Source organism: Myotis yumanensis, unplaced genomic scaffold (genome assembly GCF_028538775.1).
Source record: "Myotis yumanensis isolate MYYU_CA2020_CCGP unplaced genomic scaffold, mMyoYum1.0.hap1 SCAF_18, whole genome shotgun sequence".
NCBI lineage: Eukaryota > Metazoa > Chordata > Mammalia > Chiroptera > Vespertilionidae > Myotis > Myotis yumanensis.
Genome location: NW_027223769.1, coordinates 3,502,463 through 3,528,257, shown reverse-complemented (window position 1 = coordinate 3,528,257; position 25,795 = coordinate 3,502,463). Strand labels below are relative to the sequence as shown.

The 25,795-nt window shown below is 53.4% G+C and overlaps 3 protein-coding genes across 6 annotated transcripts; all 3 read left to right on the top strand.

Annotated features, from left to right (window-relative positions):
- The first annotated feature begins 404 nt into the window (after positions 1-404).
- MIA (MIA SH3 domain containing) lies at positions 405-3,120 on the top strand. Of its 2 annotated transcripts, XM_070397996.1 has the most exons (4): positions 405-622; positions 706-839; positions 2,287-2,397; positions 2,725-3,120. In XM_070397996.1, exons 1-4 carry the CDS (start codon positions 496-498, stop codon positions 2,746-2,748), a joined length of 396 nt encoding a protein of 131 aa, XP_070254097.1. In that variant the 5' UTR covers positions 405-495; the 3' UTR covers positions 2,749-3,120. The 2 variants fall into 2 exon arrangements, with proteins under 2 accessions (XP_070254097.1, XP_070254096.1); XM_070397995.1 differs by having other exon boundaries at positions 2,287-2,781.
- A 363-nt stretch (positions 3,121-3,483) lies between these two features.
- Positions 3,484-12,441, top strand: RAB4B (RAB4B, member RAS oncogene family). 2 transcript variants are annotated; one of them, XM_070397972.1, is made up of 8 exons: positions 3,484-3,706; positions 5,000-5,080; positions 5,351-5,465; positions 6,715-6,777; positions 6,858-7,012; positions 8,096-8,191; positions 8,292-8,422; positions 12,080-12,441. In XM_070397972.1, the coding sequence occupies exons 1-7, from the start codon at positions 3,691-3,693 to the stop codon at positions 8,405-8,407; spliced, it is 642 nt and encodes a 213-aa protein (XP_070254073.1). In that variant the 5' UTR covers positions 3,484-3,690; the 3' UTR covers positions 8,408-8,422; positions 12,080-12,441. The 2 variants fall into 2 exon arrangements, with proteins under 2 accessions (XP_070254073.1, XP_070254074.1); XM_070397973.1 differs by lacking the exons at positions 3,484-3,706; positions 5,351-5,465 and adding an exon at positions 3,923-4,097.
- Positions 12,442-14,367: 1,926 nt separating this feature from the next.
- Positions 14,368-23,816, top strand: EGLN2 (egl-9 family hypoxia inducible factor 2). Of its 2 annotated transcripts, XM_070397868.1 has the most exons (6): positions 14,368-14,452; positions 15,500-16,590; positions 21,942-22,061; positions 22,480-22,616; positions 22,831-22,898; positions 23,171-23,816. In XM_070397868.1, exons 2-6 carry the CDS (start codon positions 15,748-15,750, stop codon positions 23,224-23,226), a joined length of 1,224 nt encoding a protein of 407 aa, XP_070253969.1. In that variant the 5' UTR covers positions 14,368-14,452; positions 15,500-15,747; the 3' UTR covers positions 23,227-23,816. The 2 variants fall into 2 exon arrangements, with proteins under 2 accessions (XP_070253969.1, XP_070253970.1); XM_070397869.1 differs by lacking the exon at positions 21,942-22,061.
- Positions 23,817-25,795: the final 1,979 nt, after the last annotated feature.

Sequence of the window (25,795 nt, the reverse complement as noted above, 5' to 3'; positions counted from 1 at the left end):
GGAGAATATAGCTTAGCCCAGGTCACTGAGTCAGGAAGTGACTGGTGAGGATAAATAATGATCATGGCAGGGTACACCTAGCCTAAGGTCCAACATATAATATTCACTCGGTATTTGAGAGCTGGCGCTATTCTTGGCAATCAAAGGGCTGCCTGTTCTGTCCCTCAGCACAGGAAATTCCAAGCTAGGTACCCAAGCCAACTGGAGAAGATGGAATTGAATATCTCAGCCTGCCTGTCTGGGCCTCTGACTGCTGAGGGGGTAGCCTGGGCAGCTTTGGAGCTCTAGGCATTTCCTTGGGTGGGAAGCCCCCACCCTGTCCTTGAAATGGTTCTGGCTGGGTAGCAGCCTCTAGGTGGTGTGGGCGAAATTTGGGACTGGTTTAGGGCAGGGACAAGACTTAGAACACAGGATTCCTTGTACTGCTGTAAAGAGGGAGGGAAGAGGAAATTGGAGACCCCGTTCCCTGCTTAGTCACTCTCCTGCTCATAGTCCATGATGACTTGGTCCAGAGTGTTCCTCGGTGTCATCTTGCTGTCTGCCTTCCCAGGACCTACTGTTGGGGGCCGCCCCATGCCCAAGCTGGCTGACTGGAAGCTGTGTGCTGATGAGGAATGCAGCCGTAAGAGTTGGGGTTGGGGGTGGGGGGCTTGGATTGCCAGCCTGAGTGGAGGGTGTTATCATTCCCTTATATTCTTTCCCCAGACCCCATCTCCATGGCTGTGGCTCTTCAGGACTACGTAGCCCCCGACTGCCGTTTCCTGACCATACACAGGGGCCAAATTGTGTATGTCTTCTCTAAGCTGAAGGGCCGTGGTCGGCTCTTCTGGGGAGGCAGTGTGAGTCTTGGGAGAATAGAAGAAGGGGTATGGGGCTGGTGTGGGAGTGCACCCTTATTTTCTACATAAAGGGAAAATTTGAGGGGTGAACTGAAGTAGAGTTTAGGGGTACTATTGTGATCTACTTTTACCTTGTTTAGCAATAATTATAGGGCACCTCCTATGGTGCCAAGTTCTGTTCTAGGCACTGAAGATATAATCCTATGTAATAAAAGGCTAATATACAGACTGACCGAATTGCAGAAAAACTGGTTGCTATGACATGCACTGACCACCAGGGGGCAGGTGCTCAATGCAGGAGCTGCCCCCTGGTGGTCAGTGTGCTCCCACAGGGGGAGTGCTACTCAGCCAGAAGCACTGAGCTGGGCTCACGGCTGGCGAGCACAGTGGCGGTGGTGGGAGCCTCTCCTGCCTCTATGGCAGTGCTAAGGATGTCCCACTGACAGCTTAGGTCCACTCCCCAGGGAGCGGGCCTAAGCCGTCAGTGGGACATCCCGCAAGAACTCCCGGATTGCCAGAGGGTGCAGGCTGGGCTGAGGGACTGCCCCTCGAGTGCATGAATTTCGTGCAGCAGGCCTCTAGTCTATATAATAAAAGCCTAAGCGACCATTACGGCGAAACAACCAGAATGACTGGTTGCTTTGATGCACACTGACCACCAGGGGGCAGACGCTCAACGCAGGAGCTGCCCCCTGGTGGTCAGTGCGCTCCCACACGGGGAGTGCTGTTTAGGAGGAAGCCGGGCTCAGGGCTGGTGAGCGCAGCAGTGGGAGAGGCTCCCGCTTCTGCAGCTGCTCTAAGGTGCAGCGAGCAGGCGGGCGGTAAGGAGCGAGGGGTCCCAGACTGCAAGAGGGATCTGGGACTGCGAGAGGGCGCAGGCTGGACTGAGGGGACCTCGCATCCAGTGCATGAATTTCGTGCAACAGGCCTCTAGTAGCAAATAATCCTCATCCAAGGAGTGAGGATATTTTTTCCACTGATTTTTAGAGGGAGTCTAAGGGAGGACATGGGGAGAAGGGAGAAACATCAATGTGAGAGACACACAGATTAGGTGACTTCCACACGCTCCCTGACCAGGGCTGGGGAGGTCGAACCTGCAATACAGGTATGTGCCCTTGACCAGGAATCGAATCCTCGATCCTCCCAGGCACAAGGCACTCTAACCACTGAGCATACTGGCCAAGGTGCAAATAATCCCTTTTATTCTATTGGAAGAAGACAAACCATCGAAGTTAGCCAATGTGCTTCTTTGAAAGTGCATGTGAGTGAATGGGTGACTACATCAGGTGGTCAGGGAGGCTTCAGAACAGGTGACTTTAAGCTGAGATCTGATTGACAAGGATGGAGCCAACCACGTGGAGAACCCTGGAGAGCTAGTACAAAGATCTTTAGGAGTTGCGAGCTTGTCACTTTCCCAGACCCAGGCCTTTAAACCCCTTTTCCCTAGGTTCAGGGAGATTACTATGGAGACCTGGCTGCTCGCCTGGGCTTTTTCCCCAGTAGCATTGTACGGGAGGACCAGACCCTGAAACCTGGCAAAATCGATGTGAAGACAGATGTGAGTGTGTTGGGGGCTGGCAGGTATCTAGAGGGAGGATCCTTGGGTTTTGATAATGGGCAAAAAGGCTTCTACCTTTGGCTGCCTGGAAGCCTAGCTGTGTATATTGAGACAAGTTTTCTGCCTCAATTTTCTCTGTAAAATGGGGCATGATTTCTAAGTCCTGTTGCAGTTGAGAGGTGCAAGATTACAGGGCTCTGGGCTATTTTGCATTGCACTTGTGTGGCCAAACTTGGCCCCTAAGGCTATAGCCTTTGCTAAATCCCTAGATCCTTTGTGGTGTGACCACTGGTTTTGTCCCCACTGTTTTCCTTTTCTCTTTTCCAGAAATGGGATTTCTACTGCCAGTGAGCTCAGCCTACCGCTGTCCCAGCTGTTTATTTCTTCCAGCTTTATGCAAATACATCAGCCAAGTGCAAACTGCGATTCGCTGTGGTCTTTGTGGTGGGGATCTACTGGTATAATGGAAATGGGTCCCCAGGTTCCTGAGTCTGGCCAATCAACCACTGACTGCGGTAACGTCAATGGTTGCTAGGTAGAGTTTCACTGACTAAAAGCACTTTTTCTAAGCTGGGTACCCGAGGTGGGTTCCTAAACTTAGATATCGCACACAATCTGAACAGCCCAATGGGGAATTGTAGTGTTCTCTGAACCAATAAATGGAACGATGTGAAACTATTGGGAATGAGCCAGTTGGATCTTGAGGAAGACAGCAATCGCAGAGCAGAGGTCTTCTTGGAAGATTATCTGCAAAGGGAGGAGGGAGGTGGTTAACCAGCGCGTATTCCCCCAATTTTCATCCTTCCTGCCTCTGAGGTCAGAAATCGCACTTGCTAGGCTCTTTAGTCTATCCGGTCCTTACCCTCTTCTTTGCATCCATATTCCCGCCCCCAAGTCCGCTACTACCCAATGTGGAGTCTCGACTTGGCCCCCCAACTCCTGACCAAATCCGTTTCTTCGCTCGGCTGCATCTGCACCGCCCCTTCCCACTTGCTCTACCAATCGCTTGTCTTGGTCCCGCCTCTTTCCGCTCGTCCTCTCTCACACCGTCAATCCGTGCCTTATGTCCCGCCCTCTGGCCGCTGAGTCCGCCAATCCCTGCCTTTGGGAAGTGTGGCCGGGTATCCTGAGGCCCTAAGGGTCGTGCTGGAGGCGGGTGGAGGCGGAAGTGGCGGCGCCGGGCTCCTGGAGTAGGAAGAAGCCGGGGCTGTAGCCGGAGTGGAGCGGCAGCTGGCGGAGGAGCAGGCGCGGCCGCGGCGCCATATTGCGGCCCTGAGCGGCCACGACCGAGTCATGGCCGAGACCTACGGTGAGGATTCTGGGCGTCTGCTGCGGTCGGGTGTCAGGGCCCTGGAAGGATGCGGCCTGCGGGAATGGGGCGGGGCTTTAGTCAGGGGGCGGGGTCTGGTATTATGGGGCAGGGCCTAGTGGGTGCTGGGAGGGGTTTAGTGGGTCTGAGGCTGAGCTTAATCGATTTGGGCGGGGCCTGCGGGTCTGGTTATGGGTTTAATAGTTTGGGGCGGGAATTGAGGGAGGCCTGGCATGATGGATCAGGTGGCTTTGAGGGAGAGGGTGGGCCTTAAAACGTCGGGGCGGAGCCTGCGTGATTGGGGCAGGACTGAATAGCAGGGATCGAGTTTGATGGGCTAAGGGTTTCCTGAAGGGATGCTCTGGACCCTGTGACTGCTCTGGCTTGAGAGGTCTGGAATAGGGTTGGGGATGAGTTGTCTTTGAATTATGGGGTGGGACTAGTGGCAAGGGGTGGGCCTCAAGCTTGAGACTAGGGGCAGGGCCTTGGGTAGAGGGAAAGGAAGGAGGGACTTAGAATTGGAAAATCAGGATGGATGGATAGGAGGTGGGAGGACAGGGTGCAGTAGAAAGATCACTGGTTTAGGAGTCAGAGGGAGCAGCATTCATTCAACAAATAGAGAAAAGCATAGGCAACAAGTGCAAAGACCCTGAGGCCGGAAGCAGCTTGTCATCTTCAGGGAGTAGACTGAAAGCCAGAGGCTAGAGTGGAATTAATGAGTCAGAGTGGTAGCAGGTGAAGTCATGAGGGGCAAGGGTGATATTGTAGTCCTTTTTTTTTTTTTAAATGTTCCCAGTAAGCTGAATGCTATGCTACCAACATAGCAGAAAAAAACCTATTGGGGAAATGTTTTGTGGTCATGTCCACGGCAAATGAGGAGATTGTAGTCCTTGATAAAAGAGGCCTTAGCAATGTAATAGCTAAGATCTTGGACTCTGGAGCCAGTTGGCCTGGGTTTGAATACCCGCTTTGCCTAGCTGGGGGGGCTTGGGCAAGAGAATTAACCTTTCTGGCCTCAGTTTCCTCATCTGGAAAATGGGGATAATTATTAGTACAACTCCCTCATAGAGTTTTCCCGATGATTAAGGGAGTTGTTGATGTAGGTAAAGAACTTTAGAACTGTGTCTGGTACATGGTAAACATTATATAAGAATTTTGTATTATTGTTGTTACCCACTACTCTGCTTGTGTTTGTTTCTCTCCCTGTAACTGTAATGGCCTCTTGGTTTCCATATTTTCTCCTGTATGTTTCTCTTTGTCTGGATTTTCCTGATTCTGGCTCCATCTGCTCAGACTTTCTCTTCAAATTCCTGGTGATTGGCAGTGCAGGGACTGGCAAATCATGTCTTCTTCATCAGTTCATTGAGAATAAATGTGAGTGTCTGGGAGTGGTCCCGGGAGCACTGAATGATGGGTATGGGCATGGTGTGAATAAGAGGGCAGTGGTTGGATGGACAGGGGCAGAACTGCCCATAGATACACTCCAGTGCTGGCTGCCTGGTTCTTGCTATGGTGTATGCTCTTTGCTAGTTCCTCCTTGAGCCTCAGTCTCCCCAGAAATGGGAACGGGTTGAGGGGGCCTTGGAGGACAGGGAATCCTCTGAGCCCCTGCACTGCCTCTTTTTGCCCTCCCACTACTCCCAGTCAAACAGGACTCCAACCACACGATCGGAGTGGAATTCGGATCTCGGGTAGTTAACGTGGGTGGGAAGACTGTGAAACTGCAGATTTGGGACACAGCTGGCCAGGAGCGGTTTCGGTAAGTGGGCTGGGCTCCCAAGGAGAGAGAGAGTGGGGGTGGGGGTGGGGGAGGAGAGAGGAGAGGAAATGGGAGAGAGAGGTGTGCAGAGACACTTGGAGATACAATGATAGGGGCAAGGGGATACTGAGAGGGCCGGCAAGGCAGAAGGAGAGAGACAGAGACTGAGTAGCAAGTACAGGCAGCCAAGGAGAGGAGGAGCCTGGAGAGAGGATGACAGAGACAGTGAGAGAAACAGAGACTGAGAAAGAAGCATAATAAAGGGTGAGAGAGCCAGGGAGAGACCAAGCCTGAAGAGAAAGATACCTGGGGTGGGCATCAGAGGGTAGAGATGGAAAGAGAGTGATTAAGACAGAAAGAGAAAGGGACACATGAAAGAGATAAACAGAGAAGGAGAGAGAAAGAGAGAGACCAAGAAGAAGAGAAAGATAACTGAGATGAGACAGAGAACGAAGACAGGGAAAGGGGGACAGGACTAGCAGAGAGAGTAACAAATAGTTACTCAGTGCACAGTATGTCTTCAGGAAATGTCTGGAGAAAGGTGATAGACATACAGAAACCCTGAGTCTGAGAAAGAGACAGAAGAGAAACAAGAGAAGAAGAGCTGCTAAGTTAATCGTCGTGTGTTAGTTTACTATGTGAGGTGCACAGACGCCAGGCCAGAGCCAGAGAGGGCGAAGGAAAGACAGGTGTGCGACACAAACTGGGTTTGCAGTAAGTGCTCAATAAGTGCTGCGGAATGATTGCATGAGTTCTAGAGGACCCAGACTGGTGGCACAGGGAGATGCAGACAGTTGGCCACACTGGGAAGGGGGCCTCCCCCAGACACAGCAGAAGAGGGATAAGCAGATGTAGTTGCACAGCACCTGGCCAGGACTAGGCAAAAGGGAGATGTCAGAAAATGTGAGAATGAGACAGAGACAGAAATAGAGATTTAAACACACACACACACACACACACAACAGAGACAGAGAGAAAGACAGACCAATGAAGGAATACAGAAAGGGACACAGGAGAGTCAAAGACAGAGAAAGACTAAGAAGCAAACAAAGAGCTAAGTGATATAGAGGTTGAGGGAGATAGAGACTGTGAACAGAGAGGCATTGTAGTGAGACCAGATCATGCCAAGTTTTGGGGGAAGGGCCAGTAGTGAAGGAGGCCTCCAAACCACCAGTCTCTCTCTGCAGAGGGGGGCAGTCTTGGGGCAGACCCCAGCCTCTGAGGTGACTGGGTTCCCCTGGCCCCCCAGGTCTGTGACACGGAGTTATTACCGAGGGGCAGCTGGAGCCCTGCTGGTGTACGACATCACCAGGTAGGTGTACGAAATGGATGGGGTAGGATCTGGGTGGCCCCTCTCCTGCTCCTACCTCCCTTTTTTTTTCTTGTCCACAGCCGGGAGACTTATAACTCACTGGCTGCTTGGCTAACAGACGCCCGCACACTGGCTAGCCCCAACATCGTGGTCATCCTCTGTGGCAACAAGAAGGACCTGGACCTGGAGCGTGAGGTTACTTTCCTGGAGGCCTCCCGCTTTGCCCAGGAGAACGGTGAGAGCCATAGGGTGAGCGACAGGGATGGGAACAGTCCACTGGGGCCGTGAACCTTCTGGCTCTCTCTGGCCGTGTCCAGCAGGAGCATGTGGAGGTTTAGAGAGGGCTGAGTTCAAATGTAAGTGTTGCCACATGTATATCATGTGACTGCTCTGGTTCTCAGTTTCCTTGTCTAGAAAGTGGGGCTCACAATGTTTCTGTCTCACATTCCGCATGATGGTTAAGGGGCATGGTTCATGGAAAGCCTTCAGCACCCCCTGGATGGAGTGGGTACTTGATAATGCTGGCTGCTAAGAAGGTTTCAACCACCATGGCGAGGGCACAGGGTATTGGTATAAGCTAGAAACTGCAAACTCCAATGGCCCTAGGGGACAGGCATGTTTTGTGATTAAAGGAGATAGGTTGGGGTTGACCATGTTAGCAGGCACTGGCATCAATGGAGTGTACAAGACTGACAGCCTGTTAAAAGGAATGCAAGTACAAACCCATTTGGAAATATTGTGTTGGCCAAATGTCTGCTGGCTTAGGGACTGTCCATGTTCTTCCAGTTTGTAACCTCCAGGTTTAGAGGAGGTTTTGCCATCAGAAAGATGTGGGTTTCAATCCTGGCTCTTAATTTACTTTGAGGCCTTGTCATATGACTGATGGGTGAACTGTAGTGGACCTGGGCCTTTCTAGATGGTGCTAAGGACACGGTGATGACGACAGCATGGGCCTAGCTCACAGTCCAGTGTGGGGTAGGTGGGCAAGCAAGTGCATTTCCACACAGTGATAACCCAGAGGGATCAGGACCAGGCTAGGGGAGACACAGGGGCCCATGGGAGCCCGAGGAGGCACCTGACCCATCCTGGGAGGTCAGGGAGGACTCTCTCGGGGAGGAGATGTGTGATCTGAGCTCTGAAGGAAGAGCTAGGTGAGTACCTGGGGAGAAGGGCATTCATGGCAGGGGAATGGTGTGTATGAAGGCCAGGAGTGAGGGCAAAGGTGGCACGTTTGAGGAACAGAATGAGAGGCAGCAGGTCAGGGTTGGAGTAGAGGATGGGGATTGACTGAGGTCCTGACCTGAGTGTCTGCCCCCAGAACTAATGTTCCTGGAAACCAGTGCTCTCACAGGGGAGAACGTGGAGGAGGCTTTCCTGAAGTGTGCTCGCACCATCCTGAACAAGATCGACTCAGGTGAGGCCCAGACTGACCGGAGTGGGAGTGGGAGTGGGAGTGGAAGGTAGGGGCCAGAGGTTTCCAAGGGACCCATCCTGACCTCTCCCCTCGCTCCCAGGTGAGCTCGACCCCGAGAGGATGGGCTCAGGCATTCAGTACGGTGATGCTTCCCTTCGCCAGCTGCGGCAGCCTCGGAGTGCCCAGGCCGTGGCCCCGCAGCCCTGTGGCTGCTGAGACCTGCAGAGCCAGGTGGGATATTGGGGACTCAGGGACTGCAGGGGTGGTCTCCTGGCAAGGGGGAGTATGGAACAGAGACAGAGACACAGAAAATGAAAGGTGACAAGAGAAACAGCGAAAGAAAAATGCAAAAACACGAGTTAAAGGAACCATCTTCCTGGCCAGGGGAAGTCTGGCCTGGATCTCTGACCCTCCCATTCATATTTCATGAAATATTCATTGAGCATCTACTATGTGCCAGGCCCTGTTCAAGTCACTCATGAAACACAAAATCCCTGCCTTCAGCCCAGCCAGCATGGCTCAGTGGTTGGGCATTGACCTATGAACCAGGAGGTCATGGTTCGATTCCCGGTCAGGGCTCATGCCCAGGTTGTGGGCTAGATCCCCAGTGTGGGGTGTGCAGGAGACAGCCGACCGATGATTCTCTTTCATCTCTGAAATCAATAAAAATGTATTTTAAAAAATCCCTGCCTTCATGGAGGAGACAGACAATAAATAAGATACATAAGTAAATTATATAGTCATTAAGGAGATAAGAGCTATGCAGGGCAAGGAGGGGTGTGGGGTGGGGAATGGAATTTTGAACAGGAAGATAAGTCAAGGCCCTACTGAGAAGGTGACATTTTTTTTTTAATCCTCAACCAAGGATATTTTTTCCATTGATTTTTCTAGAGAGAGTGGAGGGGACGGAGGAGGGGGTGAGAGAGAGAGAGAGAAACCTTGATGTGAGAGAGAGACATTGATTGGTTGCTTCCCTCACCTGCCCCAACCTAGATGGGGAGTGAACTTGAAACCCAGATATGTGCCCTTGACTGGGAATCAAACCCGAGACCTTTCGGTCTTTGAGCTGATGTTCTAACTACTGAGCAAACCGACCAGGGCGAGAAAGTGATATTTGGACAAAGAGTCAAAGAAGGTTAGGGAGGAGGTTATATGGGGATTTGGGGAAAGAGTGTTCTAGGCTGAAAACAGCTAGTGCAAAGGCCCGGTGGCAGTGCTATGCCTGGCATGAGTAGAGAAGACAAAGGAGGCTAATGTGGCTGGAGTGGAGTGTGTGTGTGTGTGTGTGTGCATGTGTGTTGAGGGGGTGGTATGGTATAGCAGGAGATGAGGTCAGAAGTGGAGGGAAGCAGATCAATTAGGGCCTTCTGAGCCACAGGGAGGACTCTGGCTTATACACTGGATGGGGTGGGAGCCATAGGAGGGTTCTGAGCAGAGGAGGGATGGGATCTGATTCGGGTGTTCATAGGGTCCCTCTTACTGCATATAGTGGGGGACTGTGTGGAGGGCATGACCTGGAAGACCAGTGAGCAGCTACTGCAAAGTGAAGGTGAGAGATGATGGTGGACAATACCATCATCTGGGAGGAAGGGAGGCAGAGAAGGTATTTAGGTGTATATAGGTTCTGTATCCTCCCTGGTTTCTGTCTCCAGTCTTGTGCCCTCTTAATGTAGCCATTGGGTTTTTCTAAAGCACATCCTATCCTGTCTCTCTTGCTTAAAACCATTCATGGCTCCCAGGGTCCATGAGACACAGCTGAGGCTCCTCAGCCTGGTGTTTGACTCTGCATCTCTTTCCTGCCTCAACTTGCATCTCTTTCCACCTCTCAGGCCACTGTAGCCACACTAAAGTTCTTCTATATTTCTGGGTCTTTGCTCATTTTGCTTCTTCTGCCAGGAACACGGTTCCTTCCCTCTTTTCCATACTAACTTCCTCCCTCTCCTTCAGGAAGCCTTGTTTGTTCCAAACGACTTGACAGGCTTGCAAGATCCTACAGGATTTGGTCCCATCCTGACTTCTCTAGGGGTGTGAATGTCTTCCCAGTGCTCCCTCTGCACTTCATGCCCATTTCCCCTCCCAGCCATTGGCAGTTCCAGAGTGGCTGTGGGGGAACGGGGTTATACTGGATAGGCTTTGAAGGCAAAACCAGAATCATTTCCTGATGAGTGCATATGGAATTTGAGAGAGAGGAGTCCTGGGTAAGTTCCTCAGGTAGTGCTCTTTTTTCCATCCAGGCCTTTCCACCTGCTGTGCCTCGGTTGGGTGCGCCTGTCCTCCCGCCTCCTTTCTTACACCAACTCCTATTCTTTTTCTTCCTTTTATCCCTTGAAAGACTCTGGCTATGCAGCAATGAATGAGTATACTCTTCCCCCCAGGGCTTAGCCCAGGGTCTGTTTCAGGGTTTGCTCTCAGGGAATCAAATATAGTAAGATGATGTTTTTTCACTTTGTTGACTGCAATCTGCTGGAGGAAATATATGTTGATCTAATACAGGCACACACATAAAACTGAAACACATGTTTTCTTAGCACCAATATTCTTTTTTTTTAAATTGTGGTGATATTCACATAAGATAAATCTAGCCATCTGAAAATGTGTCATTCAGTACTTTCACAAGATTGTGCAACTACCATCTCTGTCTAGTTCCAAAACATTTCATTACCTTAAAAGGAAACTCCGTACCCACTAAACAGTCACTCCTCGTTCTCTCCAGCCTCTGGCACCCACTTATCTGCTTTGTATCTCCATGGACCAATATCCTATATCATAACAGCCTAATATGCTAAGTGTCCGACCTTTCGACCAATTGCAATGATGTGCACTGACCACCAGGGGGCAGACGCTCCGACTGGTAGGTTTGCTTGCTGCTGGGGTCTGGCAGATTCAGACTGGGCAAGACAGGCTGGACACACCTTGGAGCCCTCCCTCGATCCCTACCCGGCCCAATCGTGCACCGGTGGGGTCCCTTGGCCTGGCCTGCACCCTCTCGAAATCCAGGACCCCTCAGGGGATGTTGGAGAGCCGGTTTTGGCCCTATCCCCGCAGGCCAGGCCGAGGGACCTCACCCGAACACCCGGGCCTCTAGTTATTACATATGATGCACTCCGATATTTTCTATGTATTCCATTTTATTCTTAAAAAAATGTTTTTATTGATTTTAGAGAGAGAGAAGGGAGAGGGATAGAGAGATAGAAACATCAATGAGAGAGACACATGGATCGGCTGCCTCCTGCATTTCCCCTCCTGGGGATTGAGCCTGAAACCGGAAATCGAAATGGAGACCTCTTGGTTTATGGGTTGATGCTCAACCATTGAGCCACACTGGCTGGGCTCTATTTTATTCTTTTTCAATCAAAGATTGGTCAAGGCTGATTTCCCATCCCATTAATCCAGTATTGCACATTGGAATCACCTGGAGATCTTTAAAAGCTACTGATGCCTGGGCCTCCCCTCAAAGATTCTGAAGTGATTTCAGGATTCCTGGAAGCTCCCAGGCATTGATATCTGTAACAGAGCAAGAACCACTGACTGAATGTGTATCCTCAGTTTAGAAAGCCCTAGAATAAGACCTGGTGTCAGGATGATCCAGGACTGTAGAAGTTACATAGAGATACAAAGGTGGGGGCATGAAATTTAGACACTGAGCTACCTTTTTACAGACTCAAGGAGACAGCTCTCTGAGGAAACGAGGAGAAACTCTCACAGAGAATGCCACAAATTACATGCAGATGAGAAATAGAAAGTCAGATAATGTAGAAACTCCTGGAGAGAGAAAGGTATGGAGAGACAGACACTGATAGGAGGGCATAAAGATACCCAGAAATGAGACAGACACACCAGCTGGACAGAGCCAGGATCCTTCCAGTTCACCTCACACTTTTCTTTCAGCTCACCTGTTCTCCAGGACCAGCCCTATCCTTCTGACTGGGGTCCAGACCTAGGGCCCGGGAGGCCAAGTCCCTCACCTGGCCCCAGAGAAGCTGTCCTGACACCTGTTCCCCTTCCCTGGCCTGGTTGGGCCTGGCTGAGGGGCAAGACTGAGCCACGGGGGAGGGGGGAATCCATACCTGCTGCTGCTTCCTCTGTCTTGGCTACCCCCTATCCCCCTCGAACTCCTAACCATTCTCAAAGAGTTCCCAAAGCCTGTGACCAGGGCCATTGGCCCCAGCTCCCCCGGCCCTGCCATTGCGAGTACGAGTTATTTATTACCTGAAGGCTTACTTCTCCACTCCCATAAAGCATTGTTTATACCTGTGTCTTGGCCTTCATCATTTTGGGATGGCAGGGAGGGAGGGGAGGCAGAAGAGGTATCTAATGGAAGAATGAGTATCATGGTGTTTGGGGCCACGTTTCTGGATCAGACATGGTGTGGGGGTACACCATGACCCCATGACTCAGGTAGGTGCCTGTTAACAGAGTCTGTCACTGTGTGCACATTTTGTGACAATGTGCGCTGGAGGCCCACATATATAACACTGATGTCCCGGTGGGCCATTATTGATGGTATCTGTCGGAATATGTGCTGCTTGTGTGTGTGGCACTCTTGTTTGTGATAATTCTGTGTCCTTAGTGATTGTATTCATGAGGCTCTTTGGGACATCGAACAACATGAATAAGAATTTAGGCCTGTGGGTGATACCTATACATGCCTGATGCCTGAAAGCCTGGGCAGTGTCTAACTTGCATGAGTGCCTCTTAGGTCTTTGTGTGTGTGTGTGTGTGTGTATGTGTGTATAAATATATTTTTTATTGATTTCAGAGAGGAAGGGAGAGGGAGAGAAAGAAACATCAATGATGAGAGAACCATTGATTGGCCACCTCCTGCACGCCCCTCACTGGGGACGGAGCCTACAACCAGCACATGTGCCTTGACCAGGAATCAAACGGTGACTTCCTGGTTCATAAGTCTATGCTCAACCACTAAGCCATGCACGGCAGTCTTTGTGTGTTTTGATGTGAATTTGACTCCTTTGATACCTGTATATGACCATGAACCCTTTCTGTGTGTATGTGGGGCTTTGTGCAACCTGGACTCACGTGCATACTGAATCCAGCCCAGTATATTATCTGTGTCCAGGTGAACCTAGGACACCTCATGCTATGCCAGGGACAGATAAGTCCCTTCTGGACACTCCCAACTGCTTAGCCACCCTCAAGTCTGCTTTAACCCACACAGGGAAGGCTTGCGTCTCTGTTCCACCTAGCCAAGGGGTGGGGGCATTTAAGTGGACCTCCCTTCCGTCTGGATGTGTCAACCTCCAACACAATCCTCCCAGGCTCAGTTGTCTAAAATGTTCTTAAAAGACAAGGCTGGACCTGACTGGTTTGGCTCAGTGGATAGAGTGTCGGCCTGCGGACTGAAGGGTCCCAGGTTCGATTCCAGTCAAGGGCATTTACCTTGGTTGCGGGCACATCCCCAGTAGGTGGTGTGCAGGAGGCAGCTGATCGATGTTTCTCTCTTATCGATGTTTCTAACTCTCTATCCCTCTCCCTTCCTCTCTGTAAAAAATCAATAAAATATATTTAAAAAAATAAAGACAAAGCTGTCATGCAAACATCTCTGCATGGCTTTCCTGGGTTACTTTATTCTGACTCGAACACTTGTCGCGAGGGGACAGGGCGGAGTGGGTTATCATCCCTTCTAGTCTGAGATCCCTCCCCTCAAGGACATTCCGCACTGTTTTCCTCCGTTATATAAAGGCCTTATGTAAATTATTGCTGGCGTATTCATTTACATGTATTTCCCAACTACCTGCGCCGACATTTCTCAATATCTCATCCCTATTCTTGAGCTGTGAGAAGGTGGGGCTGTCCATGTAAAAGACATCGATGTTTGCATGGCACATCCCGACCCGGCTACTCTTTCCGCAGCGTTCTCGGCTCTGAGAAGATGGGCTTGTCCATGTAAATACATTATTTGCATATTTCCACCATGTCATTTGCATGTCAGCAGAAACTTCCCCGATTCAGCCCTTCTAAATCCGAGCCTCCGCTCGCGAAAAGGGGGCGGAGCGTAGAATGCAAATGAGCCTCGTGTCGGCCAGCCCCCTCCCCTTTTTAGAGTGTGGCTGTTGTGAACGCCCATGCCCCGCCTCCCGCGGCTCGCGCCTGCGCACCGTCCCCTCGGCCGGGGTGCGGTCACGTACCCACCCGGAGAGGCGGGGGCGGAGCGTCAGGGGCGGTGGGGGCGGGGTATGGCGAGCTGTGCGGCGCAGGGCGGCTGGAACAAACGGCGGCGCCGGGGTCGGAGGAAAAAGCTCGGTGAGGAGAGCTCGGCGAGGGAAGGGAGCGGCCGGAGAGGGCGCGGGAGTCGGGGCGCCGGCGCGAGCCGGGCAGGGCGTGGGGGCGCGCTCCGGCCCGTGGTGGCGGAGCTCGGCGACCCTGGGGAGGAGGAATGGGGGTGGGGCGCGGGGGAGGGATCGCGCGACGGGCACGTTGAGTGCCTGCCGCGGCGCTGGTTGAGGTGGCCGCGGGGAGCGCGAGCCTGGCCGAGGGGGAGGGGAGTGGGCAGGGGTCCGAGCGGCGCTCAGGCCCGACCTCCGTCGCCAGCTGCGCCCCGACGGGGCCGCCGTGCTCGCAGCGACGGGAGTTGGTTGGTAGGGGGCGCTCGTTTCCCCTAGTCCGGTCCCCGGGTGCGTGAACCCTTGTCCGCCCTTCCCTGTCGCTGGGGAGCCCTCCTCCTGCGACTCCTTTCCGTCCGTCAGTCTGTCTCAGGACCTCCCTTCCGTCTGGATGTGTGTCAGCCCCCAGCAGGCTTCCTCTCGTGGGGGTAAGGTCGACCCCTCCGCCCCGGTCGGTCCGGCTGTCTTAGGCCCTCCCTCCCAGCTTTTCTCCGGCTTTTCTGTCTCTGTCCCCCTCCTCCCCGCCCCTCTGTTTTCTTTGTCTCTGGACTCCCCAGTTTCCTCTGCCTGTGGACCCCACATTCCCTCTGTGTGTGTCTGGAACTCCCAGGCAGATCCCCCTGTTCGTCTCTATTCCCCACGCCCTCGCCGGTCCTGTTCTACTCAGGCCCCTCCCTCTTTTCTGTCCGTCCGTCTCACCTGAGGTGGTTCTCTCCCCTGGCCCCGCGCAGCCCTCTGTTTTGGGTCATCGACCCAGCTTTACTCCTCCACCTGTCCTCCCTGACTCTTATCTGTCAGTGACTCCCCGACCCCCCAAATTCCAGGGGTCTTCACCCCCTAGTTGGCTCAATTTTTTTGGTCTCAACAGTCAAGTTTGTCTGCCTTTCTACTGCTCCTCCACCCTTTCCCCAGCCAGCCTGCCTCTAGGTCCTCAAACATCTCTTTTCTCTTTTATCTCTTTCTCCAGTAACCCTGACAGGTCCCTTCCCAAGCCCCTAGGGACAGCAGAGGACTTGGGGACCAGCGAGCACCCCCAGGGCACAAGAAGAGCTGCTGCCACCTGCCCTGCCTCACCCTGCCCCACACCAGGCCCGGCCAGCCCTGCCACCCCGGCCCCCAGCTGCATCAAGTGGAGGAGGAGGAGGCAGCGGAGGAGGGTGGCACCATGGGCCCAGGCCGTGCCCTCCATGCCAGGGGGATGAAGACGCTGCTGCCATGGACAGCCCGTGCCAGCCCCAATCCCTGAGTCAGGCTCTCCCTCAGTTGCCGGGTTCTGTGTCAGAGCCTTTGGAGCCTGGCCGGTCCAGGATGGGGGTGGAGAGCTACCTGCCATGTCCCCTGCTACCCTCCTACCACCGTCCAGGAGCACCTGCTGAGGCCTCAGCAGGCAGTGGGATCCCCAGAGCCTCAGTCACTTCCACCTCAGCCAGCACCCTGCTGGAGGGCTTTGGTGGGCAGGGTGGTGGCGAGCTGCAGCCACTGCAGAGTGAGGGTGCTGCGGCACTGGTCACTAAGGGGTGCCAGCGACTAGCAGCTCAGGGCGCCCGGCCTGAGGCCCCCAAGCGGAAATGGGCAGAGGATGGTGGGGATGCCCCCGCACCCAGCAAGCGGCCCTGGGCCAGGCAGGAGAACCAGGAGGCAGAGGGGGAGGGTGGCCTGGGCTGCAGCAATGGCGATAGCCATGGCGGTGGTGAGGCCAGTGCCCGCTTGAGGGCAGAGGAGCTTCCTGCTGCACCTGAGCGCCTGGCTCTGGACTATATCGTGCCCTGCATGCGGTACTATGGCATCTGTGTCAAGGACAGCTTCCTGGGGGCGGCACTGGGTAGCCGAGTGTTGGCTGAGGTAGAGGCCCTGAAGCGGGGCGGGCGCCTGCGTGATGGGCAGCTGGTGAGCCAGCGGGCTATCCCACCACGCAGCATCCGTGGGGACCAGATCGCCTGGGTGGAAGGCCACGAGCCAGGCTGCCGGAGCATCGGGGCCCTCATGGCCCACGTGGACACTGTGATCCGGCACTGCACTGGGCGGCTGGGCAACTACGTCATCAATGGGCGCACCAAGGTAAGGCTGTCCAGCACACATTCATTATTGGATGCCTCATCCTCTGAGCACCAGTGGGTTTGGAGACACTTCTGGGGTCACAGAAGGGTTTAGGCAGCTTCAGTGGAGGGAGTGTTAGAATTTGCTTTGGGCTTTCACTCCCTATGGGGACTCTAGAGGTCTGTGTGCTTTCTCCCTGTGGGCCATAGCTTGTGCACCTATAAACCAGGGTTTTGTGCTTTTTAATCTTACCAGGGATTCTCTTGAAGAACCTGAGAGATGCTAACATTCATAGCCCTACACATGTGCATGGGCCATGGTGGGGTTCGCAGGCTCCTGATGTCTGTTCATGGGCCCCAGACCAAGAGCAGTCCATAGAGATGTCCCTGTCCGCATCCTTTTCTGGTCCCCCATCCTTTCATCTGTCACTGTCTGCTGGCTTGTCTGTCTAATTCATTCTGTCCGCATTGTCTCTGGCTGTCCACTCGGTCTCCCAGCCAGGAGAACCAGGAGGTGGAGGGTGGAGGGTGGCAATAGGTCAGTGCCAGGCTGAGGGAGGAGGTGCTGCCTGCTGCTCCTGGTGCTGGACTACATTGTGCTCTGGGTGCAATAGTATGGTATCCGCGTCGAGGACAGCTTCCTGAGGTGGCCCTGGGTAGCTATGTGCTGACTGGGTTGGAGGTCCTGTCCCCATCGTTCCCATTTCACCCCATCCTAGTCCCTGTTCTCCATCCTATCTGTCCTGTCTGCCCATCACTATATCCCTGTCTGGCTCAGATCTGTTCCTGACTACCTGCCTTTGTGTCTCTTCTTGGTCCCTTTTTCTTTAGAGTAGTAGTTGTTAATATTTTTAGGGCCCTGATCCTTTTTCAGAATCTGCCATTTTACTTCATTTTCTTAAGGAAAATGCTGATTTGGTTGGAGTTTATGGAGTCAGGGCCTCCTGGGCCTCCAGCTGCCCATTCTAGAATCTGGGCCAGGAGCTCTGCACTGGACAATGGTCCATAGGGCCTTTCAGGCCTGCTGACACCATAGTTCTCTTCATGGAGGGGTGTGACGGCCTGGCCTTGAGCCCAAGGCTCGGTGTAGATGGGAAAAGGCTCTGTAGGGAGTGCCCACTGCACAATACCAGTGATGCCTGGCTGATGGCACAGGCTGGCTGTATTCTGCCCTTTGGGCATGAAGTTTTGCGCCTGATGTCCCCTCCCTTCTTTCTTAGATCACATCTCCCATTCTGCCTCTGTGCAGCTTCCCTCTCAGGCCCGAGCTGGCTCCGGAACCAGGCCTCCCCTGGGGCCAAGGCCAGTATCCTCTCCACCCCAGCTGGAACTTGTCCTACTTCCCTCTCCCTCCTGTTACTTGATAGCTGGAGAGCCAGAGGCAGCCCCTCCCTGGGCTCGCAGGAGAGATTAGCGGGAGTTTCCCTGACCACAGGGTGCTCAGCCGCCTCACTTCAGGCTTCCCCATCCTTGCAGGTGGGAGTGGACCACAAGAGCTGAATGGCCCAGGGCGGGACACTTCTCTGAGCCTTTGCTCATCCACAGGATAGGAAAACCAGGTTAAGCCTCCAACTAGTCTGTGATGTTTTAGGAGGGTAGGGTAGGGTAGAAGGGACAGATCTCTTCCCTTTTGGTGCCTTGGATGTGGTTGTAGGTAGGGCCCTGGCTAGAATTGGGGGTGGGGGTCTTTTTAGCCCTAGGTGACTCTTAGGAGGTAAACCAGGGAAGTATTATCCTGGGAGGTAAGCCAGGCTGGACTGAGAAGGGAGGGGAGCAGCCAACCCAATCACTGAGTTCCTCTCAGACCCTCCCCTGCCCCAAAGAGAAAACCACTCCAGGCTTCCAGCTTTCAAAGGGCAACACCTGGGCTCCCTCCCCAGGCTCTGCAGGGAGACAGTGTAGGGTGCTGGGATGGGTGGCCACAGTGGTGAGGGGGCACTGATTGCTCTGGATCATTCTGAGTGGAGTGCCTGTGTTCTCCTGTCTTCCCTCCTCTTCCTCTCTAGTTCCTTTGCTTAGTTGGCCTGTAGGTGGGAGAGAGTTGACTCCTACTGGCATCTGGGACAAGCAGAGGGCCTGGCTGCTTTGATTTGCCCCTTTAAGAGCAGCTCAGGGGTGGGGCCTGCTGTCATTGGCTCAGTCTCCAGCTTCTGATTTGAGTGTGTGAGTGTGTGTGGTGGGGCTCTGGGCACATTGTTACCAATAGTCTTTAACTCTTCAGTTTCCTGGCTCTGATCCCAGCTGTCCCTTCCCTGAGGTGGAAGGGTGAGGAGCAGATTTCCACATTTCCATGTCACTGTGCTTGTCCCTTTCCCTTGGGGGGGAGGAAGTAGATGCTTCTCTGGGGCCAGAGTAGGCTTCCATCCTCCACTCCCTATGGTGTGTGTATATGTGGGGAGAAGCGGGCCTTAAAGGGCCTGTTTCTGTGCCCAGCCTTTGTGTACAAGTCCTGTTCCGTGCCAGACTCCAGAGGGTGTCCCTGCTCCATGGTGGGAGGTCCTGAGTGAGGTGCACAGGGCAGGAGGCTGAAGGCCCTGAGGCCCAGAGGAGTGCTTTCGGGCAGCAGCGTCCTCCTGGGCACTGGGAGACAGGCTTCCCTGGGGCTTCCCTGGGTCTGCCTGTGGGGCCAGTACTAGGTAAACCAGTACCTGTGCTGATTTCACCTCCTGAGGGATGGAGTGGGAAATCAGCCCCGGTGCCTTTAGCCAGAGCGCTCCAGGCAGGCCCAGAGGCCTTGGGGTGAGGTTGGCCTGGGCAGGGAACAGTCAGGAGGCGGAGAGGGTGGAGCACAGTGAACGGTGGTTGGTGTCCTCGGAGGCTGTGGTCAGGAATTTGTATTTTTTTTTTTAATATATTTTTATTGATTTCAGAGAAGAAGGGGAGAGGGAGAGAGAATCACTGATTGGCTGCCACCTGCAAGCCTCCTACTGGCGGTTGAGCCCGCAACCCAGGCATGTGCCCTTGACTGGAATCGAACCCGAGACCTTTCAGTCTACAGGCTGAGCCAAACCAGCTAGGGCAAGAGTTTGTATTTTTTATTTTTTCTGGATGCAGTGGGTACTTGAAGGGATTTGAACAAGGAAGAGCTGGAGAAAAAGGCCTCTGGCTGCTGTATGGGGATGGCTTGTGGGGGAAGAGGTTGCAGCACTGGACCGTTCCCCACCCTCTCCTCCTGCACCACCAGCAAAATCTCTGCTTGGGTTCTAACTGGGGAGGCCTTGCCCACCCCTAATTAGTGACTCACTGATTCCAGGCCACCTGGCCCACAGCGTGTTCTTTCCTCTTGTGAGGTGCTTGCTCAGAGCGCTGACCCATGTGTGGAGTGAACGGTGCAAAGAAGGTTCTCCTTCTGAACCTGGGGCCTGCTCACTGCTGTGCCCTGTGCCGCCAGAAGGAAGAGTGCTCTCCACTGCCTTACCTGGTGGCCGCTCTTCTGGCCTCTTGCCTAGGGCAGGTGCTGAGGTGGCCGCTCTTCTGGCCTCTTTCCTAGGGCAGGTGCTGAGGTGGCCGCTCTTCTGGCCTCTTTCCTAGGGCAGGTGCTGAGGTGGCCGCTCTTCTGGCCTCTTTCCTAGGGCAGGTGCTGAGGTGGCTTGGGTGCACATGCTTCATGCAGAGTGGTGTACATCCATGCTGGGGGGCCCTGGGAGTGATGTGTTGGGAGGAGGCCTTGGCAAGCTGTTTTAGCATCAGACACTGACCCTTTTTTGTTGTTGTTAATCCTCACCTGAGAATATTTTCCCCATTGACTTTTAGAGAGAGTGGAAGTGAGGGGGAGAGACACACAGAGAAACAGACACATGGATTGGTTGCCTCTTGCACACACACTAACCCAGAGCCCGGAATTGAGCCTGCAACCACGGTACATGCCCTTGACTGGAATCCAACCTGGGACCCTTCAGTCCACAGGTCGACGCTTTAACCACTGATCCTTTTGATCAGGAATGTTTATCTCAGGGCTGTCTTCCCCTGTGTGGCCTATAGGTACAACTGAGTGTTAATGGGAGTAGCAGCCAGCAGTCTGACCTGGCCTCTGTGGGTCAAGGTGTCAAGACAGATGGTCCCCAGCTGGGGAGGAGCTGGAGGGTCTTCATGTCAGTGCTTCCTTATTTGCCTCATGCAGCCCTTTTAGTGGCTTTGGGCAGAGGGTAGGACTGGGACTTTTTAAAAAAATGTGATTTCAGCCTGTGCTTTGGCTTTCTATCATTTGGCAGGCACCATGCTGGGTGCCTTCTCATTTATATTTTGTTCAGTTCCCACAACAGCCTGTGAAATAGCTGTCAGTTCCATGTCATGGATGCAGAACCTGAGACCACTCTCCCTTCCCCCTTCCCCTGACATCACAGCTCATGTGGCAGCTCTAAGATGAACCTGTGTGTTAGGTTTGTAGGGACACCTGAGCCCTTTTCCTCATACCACATCCACCTTTTCCCTCAGTTCCTAGCCAAGTGGCTAGGCCCAGGCCTCAGCATGGTCAGGGCTGGCCAGGCCAGGGGCAGCTGTCAGGGAGAGGAGGTGAGAACCTTGTGGCTAGACCTGTACACACAGAGACCTGTACAAGACCTTTAATTAGTCCTAACTATTAGATCTGTTTGGTCAGGAACCTCCAGAGTTAGATTCTCAGAGGGGTTAATGCCATTGCTGTAAACAGAGCAGGTATTATTGCCCCATTTTACAGATGAGGCAGTTGAGCATGCTAAGGTGATAGGACTATCTAGGGCTACCCAGCTAGTTATCCTTGGAGTTGGGACTAGATCTCAGGTTCTAGTCACACTCTAGGTTTCAACACCTGTTTAAATATGTAGGAGACATAACTTACTTAGCAGGCATTCTTTGTGGTCAGGAGCAGTGGTTCTCAACATTGCTATGCATTAGAATTACCTGGGGAACCTTTAAAAATTCCAGGCTCCGCATACATGAGAACTTTTAAGGTGGGCCTGGGCATCAGTGTCCCAGGTGGTTACACTCTGCAGCCAAGGGCGAGAACCCCTGGTGTGGGTTATGAAGCCACATGGCTGCAGCCAGAAAATGCTGACACTGGTTTTATTCTGCTGAAATGTCTGAGGTGGGGTCTGGTTATCTTTAAAAAATGAAACCCTCAGTTCCTCATTGAGCCCCTTCTGGGTGCCGGCTCTGGGCGGGGGGGGTGGTGGTGGTGGTGGTGGTGGTGTGTGGTGTGGTGTGGTGTGTGTGATGGGTTGTTGAGGCCCTGGAGCTGTGGTTTCTGGTGGATGGGGGCTTGGCTAAAAAAGGTGAAAGTTTGGACACCTGAGTCAGAGATGAGGAGCAGGGAGAGTTGAGAAAGAGGAGGTAATGGCTGGTTTCCCAAGTGTCTCTGCTTAGCTCCAGTAAACTACTTCAATCTGTCTCTGCCAGGCCATGGTGGCGTGTTATCCAGGCAATGGGCTGGGGTACGTGAGGCACGTTGACAATCCCCACGGTGATGGGCGCTGCATCACATGTATCTATTACCTGAATCAGAACTGGGACATCAAGGTAGGGTGTGGGGGTGGGGATGGGGGGGTATGGTGTGCATCCATTTGGGTTTCCACTTCCAGCTCAGCTTCTAACCTTCTCTGGTTCCTCTTCTCTACCCACCTGGGGGTGGGGCAATCTGGCCCCTGGCTCCTCCTGGAGAATGGCACCTCCTTTCCAGCTGTGTGGTAGCAAAGGCCCCTCCTTCGAGGAATGGTGCAGTCCGCCCAGGCCCTGGCATAATGAATCCTCCCCTCTATTTCCTGTCTTCTTTAGTAGTTTCCTGCCCATCTCCATGGTGATGCAGATTCTAGGTTGGCATTCATTTTTAAGAGGCTGAATGGTGGGAGGGAGTGCTGTGTGCAGCTGCTATGCCCCTGGTGGGCTCCTGGGGACAGTAAATGCCAGCCTCCTGCTTCAACCTCTGGTCTGCCCTCAGGTGCATGGCGGCCTGCTGCAGATCTTCCCTGAGGGCCGGCCTGTGGTAGCCAACATTGAGCCACTCTTTGACCGGCTGCTTATTTTCTGGTCTGACCGGCGGAACCCTCACGAGGTGAAACCAGCCTATGCCACCAGGTATGACCCATACTTCTGGGATATGCTCAGGAATTCCCCCCGAATGACTAGGACATGATGAAGTACTGAGAGGGGACCTAGGTGGGAACAGAACCAGGCTCAGGGTAGGCTCTAGTGTCATGGGATTGGATAGGGTCCCATGTGCAGGCTCAGGGTGGCTGGAACTGAAGAAAAGTGATCTCTAACTGCCTTCCGACACTGCTCTGGTCCTCAGGTACGCCATCACTGTCTGGTATTTTGATGCCAAGGAGCGAGCTGCAGCCAAAGACAAGTATCAGCTAGGTACCTGCTTCCCAAATGGTGTCCCCTCCCTCAAGTCCTTCCTATTCCACAACTTCACCAGGGCTCTAGCCATCTTATCCACTTCAGTTTTTTACTAAGTTCCGCTGCGTTTTTCCTTACCTCTGCCCACCTTTCCTAGTCAGCCACTCTCCTGGTTACCCCAGCATGAGCCCCATCTCTTCTGGTCCTTTCCTCCCCTTCCCAGTTTTTTCATAGCCTCTTAGTCCTGTCCCTGCTGACTCATTATCTCCTGTCCCCCTCCCTCCCACCAGCATCGGGACAGAAAGGTGTTCAAGTACCTGTATCTCAGCCGACTACGCCCACCTAGTGGCCAACCCCAGAGCTGCATGGACAGACAACTTGCCTTGATTTCAGGAGAGCCCTGGGCTGGTGCTGCCTGGCCAGCGGCCTACCAGTTTCGGGGCCTGCTCCTACCCCGCCACAGCTGCTGCTTCCGACTTTGCCTATGTCCTGCCTGGTGTGGAGGGTTCCCTTAGTTGCTGAGGACCAAGGAGGGGAGAGACCTGTGCTGCCCTGTGATGGGAGCTGGGGTTGTGACCTCGGCAGGGGCCAATACCGGGGGGCTACCTTTACTTGAGCTGGGGGCCTGTGTCTTGCCCTGTCTAGTCGTGCCCCTCTCAGGTGTGGAGAGCTGGAAGGGGGCATTATCATCTCCCACCAGGATGCAGAATTTGGGATTGAGGTGAGTCATGGCCTCTTGCTGGCAAAGGTTTGTAGGGGGAGTACCTGCAAGCCCCTTCACTCCTCCAGCTTAGAATGTGAAATGACTCCCAACCCTCTTGGCCATGGCACCCTTTGGACTAGGCTGCCGCTGCTTGGGCAGGTAAAAGGTGCTGGGAGGAGTATGGGTGTGAAAGTCCTGTCAGCCAAGAAATAAAAGTTTACCTCAGAGCTGCACATATCTGACTCCCCCTCTTCCTCTTGGCAAGGACGTGCCTCCATCTGCAATTCAGGGCCTTTGTTAAACAAAGGGGGTAAGAAGGTCTGAGAGTCAGTGAGCAGAGGGTGGCTGAGTCGGACCTCAGGGGGCCACCAGGTAGAACTGGGAAGTGAAGGGGACATTACCAAGGCCTGGTGCACTGCAGGGTGAGGTCCTTGTTGGTGGGGCTCCCCACAAGGAGCAGACAGCCACTGCAGAATGGTGGTGAAGAAGAGGATTTCTGACCAGGCCAGGCCTGCACCTAGTACATCCACTTTCCTGGGGACACAGATTAAGGGTAAGCACCCCATGTATCCCAGGGTCTGCCCAAGCTGGCCCCCTTTTTGTGTGGCCCATAACTGGGGCAAAGGGCATGAAGAAACTGGCCCTTATCCAGAAAGTTGGTGGAGTTGAAACAGTATGGATTCTTGAATTGGAGAGGGTCCCATGTGCAGACACACAAGCAGAGAAATCATGAAGGTGCCCTAAAGGGAATGTGCAAGTGCCCATGAACTTGGCAAGATTGCCTTTCATTGCCTTTCATGTAGAAGCCACTGGGAAGGGGAGCTTTATTTCTTGCTCCCAGGACTGCACATATGCTCATGTCTGCTAATCTCAGTTAACAGGAGCTCCTCAGCCCTGTGCACAATCCCCAAGCTCGGTGAACAGCTTGGGCAGAAGGTGGCCGTGCAGGTGGGCATTGCAGGTAAGGCACATGACAGTCCCAACGTTAGTCCTGGCTCTTCTGCCACAATGTGTTCGTGAGGGGCAGACTTGGGAAGCGTGCCAGACCTACCATGGTGTCCACCTTCACCTGCATGTGGGCTGGGTCCAATGAAGTGTGTGAGACACACACACACATACCCACTCCCCATCCCTAGCCGTCCCTAAACCCTAACCCTCTCAACTTGGGCTTTCCTGCTGGCATATATGCCACCTCTGGGAACTTGAGAAGGGGGAGAAGCCAATAGGTCAGGGTGGTGCTTGTGGTCTCTGCTGCTGAAGAAAAGGTTATGTATGGTCACCACCAAAGTTTCCTCCTGGAAGTAACTTTGAGTCTGTTCCTGCGAACAGAGGAGAGGGCTGCTGCTGAGTGCCAGGTGCCTCCTTGTGGGTGGCATGGGTGGAGTTTAGGATAGCAGGGACCTGCACCTTATCCATTTGATCTAGGAAGCAATCCATGAAATGATGAAGCTCCTTGAAGTTTCGGTGGTGTAGGCCAGGGAGCCCGTCCAGGAGGGAGGGTAAAATGTACACCTCCAGACAGGATCTCAATAGGACGAGCAAGACAGTTTCCCCACGGGGAGGTTGGACCTTGATGTCATAAATTCTATAACTTCTATTCCAAGATTCTGAGTCCTATTCTAATGATCCACTCTAGGTAGTTTTATGTACTCAGCATTTGGCATAGGTTGGGCTCTTGCCCATCTGGAACTCATGATGCGAAAGTTGTCATTGAAGTCCAGAAGCCTCAGAAACTCTGGGTCTTTGTAGCCATAGTGGTTCCCAAGACCAGGAAACATAACATTAGATGCCCGGGCATTATCTAGTAGCCGCCAGGTTCTAACAGGGCTCCTGGTAGTGAGAACACAATCAGATTATAAAGCTGCCTCCAGCTAGCTCTTGGACTTACTGGCTTTTTTCCACTCAGCGGCCTCTTCCGACCATTGACTACACCTACACCAGGCCCCTCTCCTCTCTGAACAGGCTGCAGCAGTGGTGGCTCAAATTCGCCAAGCAAACAAGCCACCTCCAGGACAGTCCTCCATCGTAGGGGTTCCCAGCCCGTTTAAACACTTGAGTGCAAATTTGCTCAGTGTCCTCCAGGGCAGCCCCATAGAAAACAATGCCTAGCCTGGCAGGTGTGGCTCAGTGGTTGAGCGTGAACCCATGAACCAAGAGGTCACTGGTTCTATTCCCAGTTGGGGCATATGCCGGGGTTGCTGGCTCTATCCCC